The sequence below is a fragment of the Chiloscyllium punctatum genome, chromosome 38 (genome assembly GCF_047496795.1).
Source record: "Chiloscyllium punctatum isolate Juve2018m chromosome 38, sChiPun1.3, whole genome shotgun sequence".
Taxonomy (NCBI): domain Eukaryota; kingdom Metazoa; phylum Chordata; class Chondrichthyes; order Orectolobiformes; family Hemiscylliidae; genus Chiloscyllium; species Chiloscyllium punctatum.
In genome coordinates, this window is record NC_092776.1 from 50,043,846 (window position 1) to 50,061,637 (window position 17,792).

The following is a 17,792-nucleotide window of genomic DNA, read 5'->3' on the forward strand; positions in this document are numbered from 1 at the left end:
TACATCGTATCATCCGTCGTCATTTCCGCCACCTCCAAACGGACCCAACCACCAGGGATATATTTCCTTCCCCTCCCCTATCAGCATTCCGAAAAGACTACTCCCTCCATGACTCCCTCGTCAGGTCCACACCCCCCACCAACCCAACCTCCACTCCCGGCACCTTCCCCTGCAACCGCAAGAAATGCAAAACTTGCGCTCACACCTCCCCCCTTGCTTCCCTCCAAGGCCCCAAGGGATCCTTCCATATCCGCCACAAATTCACCTGCACCTCCACACACATCATTTACTGCATCCACTGCACCTGATGTGGCCTCCTCTATATTGGGGAGACAGGCTGCCTGCTTACGGAACGTTTCAGAGAACACCTCTGGGACACCCGGACCAACCAACCCAACCACCCCGTGGCCCAACACTTCAACTCCCCCTCCCACTCCACCAAGGACATGCAGGTCCTTGGACTCCTCCATCGCCAGACCATAGCAACACGACGGTTGGAGGAAGAGCGCCTCATCTTCTGCCTAGGAACCCTCCAACCACAAGGGATGAACTCTGATTTCTCCAGTTTCCTCATTTCCCCTCTCCCCACCTTGTCTTAGTCCCAACCCTGAACTCAGCACCACCTTCCTAACCTGCAATCTTCTTCCTGACCTCTCTGCCCCACCCCCACTCCGGTCTATCAGCCTCACCTTATCCTCCTTCCATCTATCACATTTCCAACGCCCCTCCCCCAAGTCCCTTCTCCCTACCTTTTATCTTAGCCTGCTGGGCACACTTTCCTCATTCCTGGAGAAGGGCTCATGCCCGAAACATCGATTCACCTGCTCCTTGGCTGCTGCCTGACCTGCTGCGCTTTTCTAGCAACACATTTTCAGCCCTAGAACATAGAACAATATAGCAAAGAACAGGCCTTTCAGCCCATGATGTTACCCCTGGCCTAACAATATTCAGTGGCTCCATCTGGGCTCCGTGTGGGCGGCACAGTGGCACAGTGGTTAGCACTGCTGCCTCACAGCGCCAGAGACCCGGGTTCAATTCCCGCCTCAGGCGACTGACTGTTTGGAGTTTGCACATTCTCTCTGTGTCTGCATGGGTTTCCTCCGGGTGCTCCAGTTTCCTCCCACAGTCCAAAAAACGTGCAGGTCAGGTGAATTGGCCATACTAAATTGCCCGTAGTGTTAGGTAAGGGGTAGATGTAAGGGTATGGGTGGGTTGCGCTTCGGCGGGGCGGTGTGGACTTGTTGGGCCGAAGGGCCTGTTTCCACACTAAGTAATCTAATCTAATCTAATCTCTACCACTTTGTGGTGAAGAGAGTTTCAAAGACCTGATCCTCTGAGGAAAAAAAAGGTTTTCTTCATTTCCTACTTACCAGATCGTAAGAACTCCTTTTTTACTTGGTAACTTGCTGCTGTCTAGTGAGAATCTTGCCATGCCACTTGTGAAAAGTGTAAAAGATGGAGTAAGATGCTCCTGATACTGAGATGGGCCTCATTAGAATCTTGTCTCATTCTCTCCCACGTCTTACCATAGCTCATGCCATTCAGAAATTACTCAGATTCTGCACATTCAATTTTAATTATAATCATTTTCTTAGTACCCGTCCTCTGGTGATTGTAATTATTTTAAATACCTCACTCCCTTTCTTTGTGATTCACAATTTTATTTGGAATGTTATTTGGGTTTGTTACTGTAAAGATATACAAAATATATATTATATTCATCTGCCATTGTCCTATTTTCCATTATTAATTCCCCAGACACACTCTCTCTGTGGCAACTTTTTGTTTTGAATACCTACAGAAACTCTTACTATCTGTTTTTATATTTCTAGCTAGCTTTCTTACGTCTGTCCCTCATTTCTCTTTTAGTCTGTCTGAAATTGTTCTTTGTATTCTGTCCAATCTTCTAACCTGTCATTCATCCCTTTGGAATTATATGCTTCAGTCATTAAGGTTCAGACTCCTGTATGCTTTTCAACCCTTTCCCAAACATCTTTGCTACTCTCAGTGATTTGAGCGCGTATACCCTGGTCTCTGTATTCATGCATCCTGTTTAGAATTAAATCCTTTATTTTATATTACCACTTTTAATTATTTCTCCGAAAATGTATCGCATCGCACTTCTCTGTATTAGAGTGCATCAACCATGTGTCTGTTATTCCACGTGCCTGTCTGTATGTCCTCCTGAAAGCTGTCACTTCTCCAGCACTCCCCACCATCACATCGCATTATGCTGTCAAGTTCTCGGTCATCTGTTTACCTTGCAATTGTTTAACTTGAAATGAAGCTATCCTTTAACTGATTCGTACAGTGTTGTATATGAGCAATGGAGATGACGAGCACTTGTAGAGAACTGCAACATTATTTCTTGGTCATAATTTACATTCCAGAGGTCAGTCATCAAATGGGACAACAAATCTCAGAGAGAGATGCTGGTGCAATTTAGAAGTTGAGAGAAAAATGCTGAGTAAATTCAACTCTTTTTAAGACTGAAAAATACAAGGTTTCGAAGAGGCTTGAGAGATTGATTTCTTGCGATAGGGGGCCAATCATTTCTGATGGAAATGGGAGACATTTCTTCACTCTGAGGATTGTGAATCTTTGGAGTTCTCTAGCCCTGAGGGTTGCAAGTGCTACATTATTTAGCACGTTCAAGGCTGAGGTCAATAGATTTTAGATCACCTTGGGGAATCAAAGTTATTAGGAGCAATTTGCAAAAGTCAGTCTTTGCTACATTTGGAATAATGCGATCACTCCTCAGTTATGATGAGACAAAGTCTCAAGTTAGTTGTAAAGTGCCATTCATTGTGAATCACTGTGGTGGCTTCCTACCACATGGGGGTCCCTCAGTGTGCCATTCAAATCCAGTTAACAGGTCATTAACGTCACCTTTGTTAGAAACAAAATTCAATAAAATTTAGATGAGACCACCAAAGCTGGAAACAAGACAATTTATTCTACGATCTTGCAAGAAAGGACCCCAATTGCAGAGAGCAATTGAAGTAATGATTATTCCAACTATTACACAGTTATACTTTTGAGCTACGTGAGGTCACCTCTTCCGATCCCTACATTAACCAATCTTTCTTACTATTTCGCCTCTGCCCACCTATGCTCCACGTCCTTTGCCCCCTTCTTTCCAAGTTGGCAATTTTCTCCCTTGCACGTGCTGTCATAAGGCTAAGCTTTTATCTTGATGCTCCCTTTGTAACTTCTTTCATTGTCCATAGGTACATTTCATTCTTGTAGATACATCTTAACAATGTATCTTGTACGTGCTTCGCTTATATGTTTCAGTAATCTTAGCTTTTTGCTGAAACTGTCGTTTTAAACATTATGGTGAAAGGAATTATTTTCTTTAATAAATCTACAGTAAAGTTAGTACTTAATTATCCATAATTATGCACTGAAAAGTAGAGATACTCTTCCCTAAATACTTGCAGAGTTAATAGTTCTCTTGCTTGTACCCCTTTTCTGTATGCTTTTTCTATATCTGCAAAAACAACATTTTTCCCCATTTCTAACACCTTGGGCATTGTGTTAGATCCTGAAGGCTTTTGGATCTTCAAATCCCCAAGCCAAATGGAGCCCATTGTTCCATCATTTGCAGTTTTTGTTTCTTTTTTCAACAGGTAAATAGAGTCCTACCAATTCTATAATTGCTCCAAGGAGGTCTGGTGACATGGTGACTGACGCTTAGTCCCTCCTTCCCTCTTTTCACTGAATATGCGTCCCTCTAAGGCTTTCATTGCTTTATCCCGTGCCTCTATTCCCTGGTAAATAATTCAACAGGTTTAATTGGAAGCACACTAGCTTTCGGAGTGATGCTCCTTCATCAGGTGATAGCCAACACACCGGCATCTCCAAATCAGGTAAATAATGTATGACATTGCATTAGTTTGGAAGTTCTTGACTTCAGTCAACTGGGGCCTCCCCATGTCTGTAGGATCCTTCATTAGACTTGTTGTTGGTACACGTATAGACTCAAAGCCTGAGAGCTAGCAGGCAGGTTGGACAGCATATCTTGCATTGTGAAAACATTGTGAAAATCATAAATTAGAATCATAGAGATGTACAGCTTGTCCATGACGGCCAGATTTCCTCACCTAATCTAGTCACCTTTGCTAGCACATGGCCCCGTATCCCTCTAAATCCTTCCTATTCATAAAAACCCTCAAGATATTAAGGTTGAATGTATTGTATACATGTGCTTTTGAGAGCGCCTGGCCATTAAATGTGACAGGTAAAAGGTATTATATTCCTGCTGTTTACTTTGCCCAGATTGATTTGCTTCCTTAAATAAAACAAAGATTTGCGATACCGTAGATCAGAAACAAAGCTAGAAATTGCTGGAGAAACTCAGTAGGTCTGTCAGCATCTGTGGGGAGAAAGCAGAGTTAATCTTTCAAGTCCAGTGACTCTTCACCAGAACTGATGGCTGCTAAGAAAAGATGGTATATGTGGCTGAAGACCAGCTTTGGGTGTTGGCGGTGAGTGGATACATGGAGGCAGAGCCCAGAGCGAGTGTGATGTGAACAGGGTCAAGCTCATGTTCAGCATAAATACCACATTTTTCTAGCTGCTATCAGTTCTGCTGAAGAGCCACCGGACTCAAAATATTAACTCTGCTTTCTTCCTACAGACTCTGCCAGATCTGCTGAGTTTCATCAGCAGTTTTTGTTTTTGTGACTTGCGACTTTCCTTCTTTTGTTTTGCATTGTTTAATACGTGTGTGGATTTGCTGAAAGCCGTATTCTGACTTTTACAGTTCATTCAAGCACCTGATCGGAGGCCTGGAAGATGTTTCCAACAAAGCCTATGAAGATGCTGAAGCTAAAGCTAAGTATGTCCGTCATGTTATCTCCTTGAACTGTATCTTTGTCAATCCTGCCCTCTGCAGCTGGTGGTTAAACATCAAATCCTTAGTCTGGAGAAAAATCCCTTTTGTTTCCATGTGATTAACTTGCAAAACCTTTGAATATGATGTCGATTTCATTGTAGAAATCACATTTTGATTTTGTTCATTCACTGGATATAGGCATCCCTGGTTCGGCCAACATTTATTGCCTTTCCCTAATTGCCCAGAGGGCAGTTAAAAGTCAATTACATTGCTGTGGGTCTAAAGTCACATGTAAGCCAGACCAAATAAAGATGGCAGATTTCTTTCCCTGAAGGATATTAGTGAACCAGGTGGGTGTTTCTAATATTCAACAATAGTTTCCTGATCACCACTAGAGTCTTAATTCCAGAGTCAAAACATATGGCACTGGATCTGATCTTTGACTCTGATCTCCCCTGTCCTCACTTTCCCCTCCTTAATTCCAGATTCTTTATTGAATTCAAATTCCACTATCCACCACGGCAGGATTTGAGCCCACGTCCCCAGAACATTAGCTGAGTTTCTGGATTGATAATCTAGCAATTTTACCAGTAGGCCATTGCTTCTCATTAACATGTGAACATATTAATAGAGAAAGAAAATGCCCAAAATTCTGTGCAGTTACCATCTAGAAAAGTCCGCCTCTAAAGAACTGACATGGTGTGAACCCCACCGAATTCAGTCCGCAATGTATACGTAGAATCACCCAGTACAAAAGGAGGTCATTCAAACCATTGTGCTTGTGCTGGCCCTTCCCAAATAATTCGTTCCCCTGTTTAGCACCCATTGCTCTGCAAATGCGTTTCTTTAAAGAACACACATTTAGTACTGTGTTGAAATATATTAATGAATCTGCTCCACTAACCTTTCAGGTATTTCTTTTGTTTTTTTGTTAAATGGTGAGGTTTTTTTTCTAGCATCAGCATTGGTACATTTGTGACTGTAACTTGTTTCATGTTTCAGTAATGGAATTGGATTTGCCCATTCAGCCAGCAGAATGAATTAGGGATAGAAGGAGCTAGTTACTATCAATAAGTGATCTGATTTACACTTGAGCTGGTTCATTTTGTTTAGCTTCTCACATTTGGGTTTAACATGTTTCTGGTCAGCTGATGTTGCCTCTTGCTGTTGTAATTGTGTGTGCAACCCAATGTTTCCTGTCTCAACGTGTATAATATGCCATGAATGAACTTAATCCAATCTTAACCAGGCTATGATGATATTTTTAAAATCAGTTGAACATGCACATTGGTTAGTTCTGTCAGTATCTCCAAAAATGCTATGAACAGTGGATTTGTTATACAGAATATTTCATCCAGTACAAAGACAGTAGACAAAAAAACCTTTGACACAGATTATAATAGAGATAACAATTTAAGGTAATAATGTATAAAACATCTTGTGATGAGGACAAAGCTCAACATAAGACAGGCTAGGGTTGATAATGCTTAAATTAGCATTAGCCCTTTTTAAGTAAAGTCAAGATCATCTCAAAGGGTACTGGGCCTTGGTTATCTAAAAGATTGAAACATAGAAAAAAGGTGCAGGAGTGGGCCATTTGGCCCTTCGAGCCTGCACCACTATTCAATATGATCATGCAATCTCAGTATCCCATTCCCACCTTCCCCCACACCCCTTGATCCCTTTAGCTGCAAGGGCCACATCCAGCACCCTCTTGAATATATCTGCTGAACTGGCCCCAACAGCATCCTGTGGGATAGAATTCTACAGGTTTACAACTCTCTGAGTGAAGAAATTCTCCCTCACCTCAGTCTCAAATGGCTTACCCCTTATTCTTAGACTATGACCCCTTGTTCTGGACTTCCCCCAACATTAGGAACATTCTTCCTGCTTCTAGCCTGTCCAGTCCCATCAGGATTTTATGTTTTTATGAGATCACCTTCCCCCCCACCTCCCAACCATTCTTCTAAATTCCAGCAAACACAAGCCCAGTTGAGCCAGTCTTTCCTCATGTCAGTCCAGCCATCCTGGGAATCAGTCTGGTGTACCTTCGCTAGGTTCCCTCAATAGCAAGAATATCCTTCCTCAGACTAGGAGACCAAAACTGTATGCAAGCTAGTGATTCACCAAGGCCCTGTATAACTGCAGCAACACTCCAATCCTCTTGCTATGAAGGAGAGTATGTCATTCGCTTTCCTCACCACCTGCCGCACCTGCGTGCTAACCTTCAGCAACTGTTCCACCATGACACTCCGGTCTCGTTGCACCTCTCCTTTTCCTAAACTGCCACTATTTAGATAACAATCTATCTTCCTGTTTTTGTGGCCAAAGTGGATTACCTCACATTTTTCCACATTATATTGTATTTGCCAAATAATTGCCCACTGAGCCAGTCTGTCCAAGTCACCCTGCAGCCTCTTAGCAACCTCCTCAGAGCACACACTGCCACCCAGCTTAGTGTCATCTGCAAATTCAGAGATATGGCATTCAATTGCTCAGTCCAACTTGTTAATGCATATTGTACAGCTTGGATCCCCGAAATGAACCCGACATCACCCAATTCTTTACTGCCTGCCACTCTGAAAAGGACCCAACTTCTGCTTCCTGTTTGCCAACCAGTTCTCTGTCCATGTCAAGGCATTACCTTGAATACCATGAACTTTAATTTTCCTTTCTAATCGCTTGTGTGGAACCTTGTCAAAAGCCTTTTGGAAGTCCAGATACTGATTGCAGATGACTGCAGGCCAATGCATACTCACAATGATGAGGTGGCTTAATTTCTGTTAGGTTAAAGATATTGAGAGATCCGGAGAAAAGGCAGGTATGTAGAGTTGCGGAACAGCTTAGTTCTGAGCTGATCGAATGACACAGCAGGATTGAATACTGAATGATTTACTCCTTTTCTTATGAGGTTAGTCGTCACTTAACTAACTTAATGCATTTTCAATATCTGTACCATACCTGGAGTTGAGACTCTATGGTTTGCAAAGCCGATGTGCTCCAGGTTATCTTTGCTGGCAATGAGGTTCATGTGATTTTAAATTAAATTAAATTCATGCAGCTCCAGTACTTCAGGCTTTGTCCTGCAGTACCATTGAATCACCATAGATGGCATTGTTCTGTTTTGTTGAGGTAGTAGCATTGGCTGGTACAACACCAATTTACATTTGCATAGTGCTTAAACATTGTAAAACGATCCAAAGGAGTACAGGGCACGTAAGATTTGACCATAATCACTAAACAGAAATGGAGGTAAAAGCTTTATTTCAGAAGGTTGTAGGATGTTGGGAATGGGAAGGGGCAAAGCCATGGAGGGCTTTGAAGACTGCATATATAGAAAGTGATAGACAGATTAAACAATCCCACAACTAACAGATCAAATCTAAGCTCTTCAGTCCTGTCACATCCAGTCGTGAATGGGAATGGACAATTAAACAACTCAATGGAGAAGGAGGCATCACAAATTTCCACAAACATGCTCATTGGTGGAAGAGCCCAGCACATCAGTGCAAAAGATAAGGCTGAAGCATTTGCTGTAATCGCCATCCACTTGTGCGAAGTGATTGATCCATTTCAGCCTCCTCCAGTTGACCCCAGCATCACACATGCTTGTCCTCAACTAATTCGATTCACTCCACGTGATTTCAAGAAATGGTTGGAAGCACTGGATACTGCAAATGCTTTGGGCCCTAACACCATTCTGACCGTAGTACTGAAGACTTGTCTCCAGAATTTACCACTTATCCATGTCACGACATTACCCCGAATATCATGAGTTTTAATTTTCCTTTCTAATTGTTTATATGGAACCTTGTCAAAAGGACTTTTGAAAGTCCACATACTGATTGCAGATGACTACAAACCAATGCATTCTCGCAATGATGAGATGGCTCAATTTTCATTAGCCAAGCTGTTCCAGTACAGTTATAACACTGGCATCTACCCAACAATGTGGAAAATTGTCGAGGGTGTGATGCTGGAAAAGCACAGCAGGTCAGGAAGCATCCAAGGAGCAGGAGAATCGATGTTTCAGGCATAAGCCCTTCATCGGGAGTTGGGAAAATTGTGGAAAATTGCCAAAGTATGTCCTGTACATTAAAAGCAGGACTAATCCAATTACTGCCCCATCAGTCTACTCTCGATTATCAGTAAAGTGATAGACAGTGTGATCAACAGTGCTATCAAGCAGCGCCTGCTCAGTGGTGCCCGGTTTGGGTTCTGCCAGGACCATTGCCCACGACATCAAGGACACATTTGGCTGAGTGTGACATCAAAGAGCCCCAGCATATCTCAAGTTAATGTAAATCAGAGTAAGACGCTTTTTGGTTGGCGTCATACCTGGCACAAAGGAAGATGGTTGTTGTTATTGTTGAAGGTCAGTCATCTCAGCTCCAGGACATCTCTGCAAGAGTTCCTCAGGTTACTATCTTAGGCCCAACCATCTTCAACTGCTTCATCAATGACTTCCCCACCATCATTATGGTCAGTTGTGAGGATGTGCTCCAATGATTGCTCCAATATTCAGCACCATTTGCAACTCCTCAGGTACTAAAGTAGTCCATACCCGAATGCAACAAGACCTGGACAGTATCCAGGTTTGAACTGACCAGTAACATTCACTTCACACAAGTGCCAGGCAATGAACAACTCCAACAAGAGAGAATCTCGAATCAGCCCTTAAGTTTCATTTTCATAAGTAAAACTTAATCCTACTCTATTAACATCTTTGAGGTTACCGTTGATCAGAAACTGCACTGGACTGATTACTTAAATACTGTGACGATATGAACAGGTTCAGAGACTAGGAATGCAGAATCTAATGACTGACTTTCCAAATCCTGTCAGCCATTTACAAGACACAGGTCAGGAACATGTGATGGAATATTCTCCACTTGCCTAGATGAGTGCAGCTCCAACAATTCCCAAGAATCTCAACAACATCCAGCCCAAAGCAGTCTGCTTAATTGGCACAACATCCACAAACATTTACTCCCTCCGCCTCAGATACTTGGTAGCAGAAGTGTGTGACATCTATAAAATGCACTGCCCAAGTTCATCAAGGCTTCTTAAAGGGTACATTACAATCCCATGACCATTATCATCTAAAAAGACAAGACCAGCAGATACATGTGAACACCACAACTTGCAAGTTTCATGCCAAGCAGGTCTCTGTCCTGACTTGGATATATTTTGCTCTTCTTCACTGTTGCTGAGTTAAAAGCATGAACTCCTTCCTTAATGACTATTTACACCAAATGGACTGCAGTGGCTCAAGAGGGCAAATAATCACCACCTTTGAAAGTGAAGTTAGGGATGGGCAATAAATGCTAGAAGCCCCATCCCATGAATGAACTCAGAAAGCCAAGTCTATCTCACCGTATTTGTTTAATAACCCAGTCTGTTGAGCAACACAATCTCTCTCACTCTGTCTGTTTAATAGCCCATTCGGCCTCACTGACTGTTTAACAACCCAATCTTACTTGCTTTATCTGTTTAGTAACCCGGTCTCTCTCACTGTATTTGTTTAACAATACAGGCTATCTGAATATATCTGCTAATAACTCAGGCTATCTCAATATGCATCTACAGAATATATAGTTCCTCACTGTACAGAGTCCGTTGTCTAATTACCCAGTGCTACATTGTAATGATGATTTGTCTGTGCAGTCTTAAATGCCAGAAGCTATTCTCAACAAATGTGGAACTTTAACCAGTTTGAGATGGCAACCTGCCAAAGATATGCAGGTCAGGTAAACTGGCCATGTTAAATTGTTGATAATGTTAGGTACATTAGTGAGAGGGAAATGGAGCTGGGTGGGTTACTCTTCGAAGGATCGGTGTGGACTGGTTGGGCTGAAGGGCCTGTTTCCACACTGTAGGGAATCTAATCTAATCTAATCTAATACTTCAGCCAGAGTGGCAAATACTGAGAACCATATACAGTAGTGCACTTAGTCAAAACAAGAGAATGAGACGAGATGGCATTGAAATTGTAATACTGAATACAAGTTTATTATTTCTCTCTCAACTGGACAGACACTTTAAAAATTAAATATGGTGGCTTTTCACTTTAGGACCTTGGGAAATGCCATTATCAATCCTTGGTCAAGCCTGACATGCAAGTTAAAGCTTAAACTATGATCTACACCTGCGGTAACGAGGAATTACCACTAAACCGCTCCCATTTCACTATAACTTCAACCCAAGTTATTATTCATCTTCTAACTCCAAGAAAATTCTTGGCTTTCCCAACCCACAACAATATTCCTGACCTGTCTTGTAGTTTTCCATTTCCTACACTGGGATTTCTTGATATCCTCAATAGTAAGATGATATCGTGGGCTATTTTTGTAGTGTATGGGCTCACACCTAATAAGAACTGGATTGAGACAGCCAAAAATAATTGCAGCTAATAGTTTAGCTCTTAATCATTCCCTCTTTGATGAAAGCATTGCTTACTATTCTTTTCAAATGAATGTCTATGATGAGTATACATGATTTCTCAAAGATACCTGAGTCAGGTCAATAAGTGTTTCTGCGGTTGGGTCTTGAAATGCAAGATACATGAAATGATGCATTCAAATCTATCTCAGGATATTCACGCTATCAAGAATTTACCTTCCCTTTGTAATGTTTACCATGGCACATGACATCGCTGTTCTTGATTTGTTGTCAATAACGGTTAGGTAGTCTCATGCTGTAAACAGCTGAAACTTAGTTGCGATCATGAAGAGATGCTGTCCAGCCCGGCCCAGGTTGGATGATCTGGGTCAGTCATAATGATAATTATAACCAATGCTGTTTGAGTGGCAGCAGACAGGAACAATGCAGTGGTTGGACATAATAAGAAGAAATCTGAGCTGGAGCTATTTACATGTAATGTTCCACTTTGTATCATGTCCTCATTGGGCAAATCAGTGTTGATTTAGCCTGGCCAAAGATATCTTCCTCCAGAATAATCTTTGCCAGCACCACACTAATTTTTTGACGCAGCACAAAAAGTGTTGCAACTCCGCAGCACAAAAGGTGTAATAATTCTCAAAATCTAAAATTAGTGTTCTGAGTTAGCTATCCTCCAGTGTCACAGCCAGAATCTGGGGCAGTGTATTCAGAAAAAAGAGGCTGAATATTTTCAGCAACAAACGTTTCACCCCTGTGGCGGAACTTGAAAGGCACAACCCCACGCCAACAGCTGCTAGGACTATGGGATGATGTCTTAATGGCAGCAGTCAATTAGCAGCTCACTGCTAGGATTAATTGTTTACATGAGGATCATGTCCCATCAGAGGGTCGGCAGCTCAACAGCGCCACTTACACATACTGGTCATTGCAGATGCTGCAAAAAGAGACTGGAGGTAACCTCCATGCTGAGAATGTGGAAGACCAGGTACATTTATTTTAACCAGCTGGAGCTAAGAGGCAGATCCTGACTATCAGGGCAGTAGGTGGGTAGGGGTTATAATGTGGCAGAAATGCCATTGAAGTGGAGAAAGGGGTGAGGGGGTGAGCTGGCATGATGGTAGCTGTTCCTTTAGTGTCACTGGATCAAAACCATAAAATCCCTGCTGCGGGGAAAAGGCCATAATTTCATGATCATCAGACTCTTAATTCCAATTTTTATTCAATTCAATTTAAACCATCTGCCTTAGAGAGATTTGAACCTAGGTCCCCAGAACATATCCTGGGACTCTGTATTAATAGTCTAGTGATAATATCTCCATGTCATTGCAAGTGTGATGGTGATTGGCCTGTGGGCATAACATTTGCTCATTTCTCCATGTCTTGCATTTTTCTCTTGAGTTTCTTGAATTTACAACTCCAAAGAGCGAGATGATGAAGGAGTGGAATACCTGAGGTGGGTTCCTGTTATTTTCCTTGTGTTTCCTTAAAGGGTCTTGTTCCTGAAGGATGCTCTACCTGTAAACAGCTGTTGTCCCTCTAGGCTCTCACTCTTCCAAGATCAACACTGAAAACTTGTTGGTTCTGCTGTTGGCTGTAACTCATACTCTGAGCATGGAGCCCTTAGCTGGGATCTGGGGCCAATCACAAAAGGATAAGGTACCCTTGGGCAGCCTTCCTATTATGTTTTTGCAAATAATGTGCGATCCTTTATATCCATATGAGCACACAACAGCTTCTCCCATAATGCAGCACTCTCTCACTAATCCCGATGTCTTTACCTGCTCTTTGTGAGTATTAGCTGGCCATTCTCTACTTCAGTCTCTCAAACCACTTACACTGTAACTCCAGTCTGGTGCATGTCTTTGAAATGTCTTTCTCTTGCATCAAGATTTCACAAAATACTTTTTCTGAGGAAGCATTTTGAAGAAGTGTCACTGAACTGAAATGTTAACTCTGCCTTCTCTCCAACGATGTTGTCTGACCTGCCGAGTTTTTCCAGCAATTTTCGGTTTTTATATCGACCGGGAGTCTTCTGAAATTCAGAACCCTTGTGTCATTCCATCATCCTAGACTATTGCTTCCTTGACTTCACAATCTGGTGTCCTCTGAATCCCTTGTCTCTCTCTCCCCCCCCCCGCCCTCCTCCTGTCAAAGTGCTCACAAAAGCAATACTATCCCTTTGATCATGCTTTTCATCTCCTCTCATAACTCCTCTCATCGAGCTATTCAGTATAAATATCATTTTCTTTTTTTCTGTGCAGTCCCTTTAGATTTTTTTAAAACTGTGTTCAAAGAGCAGGGTAAATGCAAGATGGAAATTGAAGTTGGAAAGCTCAGCTAAATGCCATACAATTTGGAGTTGCTTGTGCTGCGCACACTGGGATTTTACACATGGCAGCATTAATTCCCGAACACACGGTCAACACATCTGTCCCTGTACATCCAGTAGTTTGTGGTGCTGAAGGGACAAGAGAGGCTGCAGCTTGATGCAAGGTCTGGTTTATTGGTCTGTTGTCCACTGCTGGGATTGTCTGTGGAGATCAGTTATCAATGCACCCCATGTCCTCTGTGCACAGTTTAATTCCCAGAAAAGACTGGTACTCATTTGTAGAAGACAGTAATTTGCCACACGCTTTGGTGAAAATATTCGTGACTCCCCTATCACTAAGGAAGGGGAATTTGGGTGCTTTTCTTTTTGAATGGGATCGATTTCTGTGGCTGCTAAAGATTCCTGAACAGGCAGCTTCCATGTGTAATTCCACACAGTTCTGTGTTTGAACTCAGGCAGTGTTATTTATTATGGGCTGGGCTGAATCCAAGGAGCAGTATCCCCACCTCAATTACAGATGTTGGATTGGTCCCAACATTGATTAGATCCACAGCATGGGATAACTGCACTTCATTCCAGGTTTTCGATCAAGCTGAGGACACCCAAGGCATCTCTGATAATCTGTCAGTAATAAAGCAAGTTTTGGCAATGAATCTCAGTACAAATTAGCAATCAAATGTTGTCTTCATGCAGTGTTCTCTAAAAGTGAAGCTGCTCAGTCAGTTGCTGTTTAGTCCCATCTGCTTTGCCTGAATCTCCTGCATAGCATGCTTGACTCAGGATTCCTAAACTGACTGGCAATAAAACTGTACTAACAGAGAAGCAATTACAGATACAATTGAGTGTATTGACTGCCTTTAATGGGTGAAGGAATGCATAATGAGAAATCTACATTTTGGATAAATGTCCTGGTATTAAAGAGAGAGATGAGTGGCATTTAGATAGTACCTGTCACATCCTTATATCATCCAAATTGTTTTACATCCAATGACATACTTTTTGCATCATGCAATCATACAGATTGTTACAACGTGAAGGCGGGTGAACCAAATCAATCTTTCTGCCTCTGTAATCACAATGCAGTAAATTAAAACCTTCAAAGATTATTGAATTTGCCCCCAATGGTTCATAACTAGAGTTGTGAATAACTAATCCCGGACTCTTTGAATAATCAATTCTCACTTACCGGTTTGCAGCTTAAACAGAAGACTTAGCAATTTATTAACAACGCAGTAATTTTCAGCAAAGCAAAATAAAACAACAAAATAAGCTCGTTGATGTCTATGTCTAAATTCAGTAACCTTTGTTTTTCAGTCCTATTGACACAAAGACAGACAGACAGACAGACAGACACAATTAAGGGCTAAACGAAAGAGAATAACAAAACCGGCCAGGTTATTTAATTAGTTTTCACAATGCCGTGTTCCAGAGGCACAGATGATTGTCTTTTGGTTGATTTTTTTGAAGATGTTGATCAGGGCCACCTTTTCACCTTAATCCGAGAAATCCAGTGATACTTATAACTTCCAGCTTCCAATAGCTGATAATGCGAAGTTAGACAAGGAGCTTTTAAAGCGTCATAGAGTCATAGGGATGTACAGCACAGAAATGGATCCTTCGGTCCAACCCATCCATGCCGACCAGATATCCCAACCCAATATAGTCCCACCTGCCAGCACCTGGCCCATATCCTTCCAAACCCTTCCTATTCATCCAGATGCCTTTTAAATGTTGCAAATGTACCAGCCTCCACCACCACCTCAGGCAGCTCATTCCATACACGTACCACCCTCTGAGTGAAGAAGTTACCTCTTAGGTCTCTTTTATATCTTTCCCCTCTCATCCTAAACCTATGCCCTCTAGTTCTGGACTCCCCCACCCCAGGGAAAATACCTTTTCTATTTATCCTATCCATGCCCCTCATGATTTTATAAACCTCTATAAGGTCACCCCTCAGCTTCTGATGCTCCAGGGAAAACAGCCCCAGCCCGTTCAGCCTCTCCCTATAGCTCAAATCCTCCAATCCTGGCAATATCCTTGTAAATCTTATCTGAACCCTTTCAAGTTTCACAACATCTTTCTGATAGGAAGGAGACAAGAATTGCGCACAATATTCCAACAGTGGCCTAACTAATGTCCTGTACAGCCACAGCATGACCTCCCAACTCCTGTACTCAATACTCTGACCAATAAAGGAAAGCAGACCAAACGCCTTCTTCACTATCTTATCTACCATCAACCAGCCAAGCTCCTCCTCTCAGAAAGCACAGTCCAAAACCTAGCTCAGGACACTAGCCTCTCCCTATCAGACTGACCATCTTCTTCACAATGTCCCAGTTATTATCCAGCAACTGCCATTGAGCATGAGATCTTTTCCAGACTTGTTGGAAAAGGTACTGACCTTGTTAGGGCCAACATTTACTATCTGTTTAAGCATTCCATGCTCCTCCAGTGACAAAGCATCTATAGAACCTCTTAATCAAGAACCAACCTGCCCAGGCCTGTCCTCAAACAAACAGCATCTTGTTTGTTCTCTCTTTTTTTTAAACACAAGCTACTGTTCACAGTCCAAAGGTCATTTTCAGCTCAGTGTTCAGTTCACAGCTCCAAACCCCAAGATTGATAAATTATTATTATGCCTGATTTCAATCCATTTAGCAGTGCTATCAATGCTGTATATGATCAGACAGGGCGTAATATTACTGAGCCAATCTGCCTATTTCCTGAGGCCAGTTTAGGTTTAATGCTAAGCTTTTTCTCCTGATAGTATTTGCCATTATTCAAGAGTGAGTGCTCACCATGTGCTGCTTTTATTGGATGGTGCAGCTCTGTTACGGATATAAATACTCTATTCATAGGACAACACCAGAATCAGATATTATTGGGAAAGAAAGGGAAAGGGAAAAGAACCAAAGGTCACGTGAGCTGACTACTCTGAACCTTAAAGAAGTCTTAAAGATATTTGTTGTATAGCAAGAAAGAGGAAGAGCTCAATTATAACACAAGTCTAATGAAAGTCTGAATTGGCAGACCACAATGCAATCGCTTTTGATCTACAAACACAAGCCCAACTGTAAAGAGAAAAGGATTTATCCCTATGAAACTTTAGTTGCATTTTAATTATTACCATCACACCTTGAAAAACATTGCAGTTATGTTGCTGGCATTACAATGTTTAATACTTCCTTATTTCATCCTTGACTTTCCATAGGTTTTATCTGAACTGATTAATGCCCACACAGAATCAGGAAGTCCCACATTTGGGCCCTGATCTATTTTGCAGGAACTGATGCCATTCCATGTGGTACTAAGAGAAGGGGACTGTGTCTAAATGTCCCCAGGATTGAGGTGAGGAGAAACACGACAATGTTCCAAAATGTGGCCCTGAGCTACTAACTCCTTTGGGATCTGAAATTGTCAGACCATCAAGTACAGGAGGGGGCATGTTCTATGATCCCCTTAATTAATAGACTTTCACTGTCTTGCTGCAAACACAATAAATGGCATTTGTATGAGATACCTGTGGTTCATTAACCCTGGTGGGATTTTACATCTATACTCAGATCACCTGATGTAGTTTCACTTGGAGGCTGACAGGATCTCAACATTAAGGTCGTAAGAGTCAAAGAGTGTGCCCTATTGCCATAAGGTCAGGACCTGCTGAATGGTGAATTTAGTGTTTCCTGGAGTGGTACAGATATCCCTCAAATGGGGCTGATTTGATGACTTCTCGGAATTCAATTTGCCAGTGGGATCATTTGCCTCGGCAGGAGCTCCTGGGTGGTGATGGTCAAGGTGGGGACTGAGGTGCAGGGGCATTCTGAACACTGATCCACTATTCCCCAGTTGGATCAAGAAATGGGAACCATGAAAAGTCATTGACAAGTTCCTTGTCACAAACTCTATCTGTCGAAGAGCAGGCTTTAAACAGCTACGGTGAGGGGACTCCTTGCAAAACAGGTAAAGAACAAACCAGGGCCCCTGTGTAGCCAATTCCTAGAACTAGAAATCAGTACAAGCCCCTTCTGTTCTTCCTGGGCAGTCCCTTATGGGTGAGGGACACTAGAATGAGTCCTAAGGTGACTAAAGAATCCACTGCGTGGCCCATAGTCTCTGTCACAGGAGGGGCAAGCAATGATTGGGGTAGTCTAGAACATAGAACAGTACAGCACAGAACAGGCCCTTCAGCCCACGATGTTGTGCTGCCCATTGATCCATATG

General features: G+C 42.3%; 1 protein-coding gene across 1 annotated transcript in view; it reads left to right on the plus strand.

Annotated features, from left to right (window-relative positions):
- The window catches only part of LOC140463619 (cGMP-dependent protein kinase 1-like), a 721,017-nt gene that overhangs the window by 577,352 nt on the left and 125,873 nt on the right, over window positions 1–17,792 (plus strand). Inside the window, 1 exon segment of the mRNA XM_072557863.1 lies at window positions 4,769–4,843. Within this exon segment, the coding sequence (XP_072413964.1) occupies window positions 4,769–4,843 (75 nt within the window).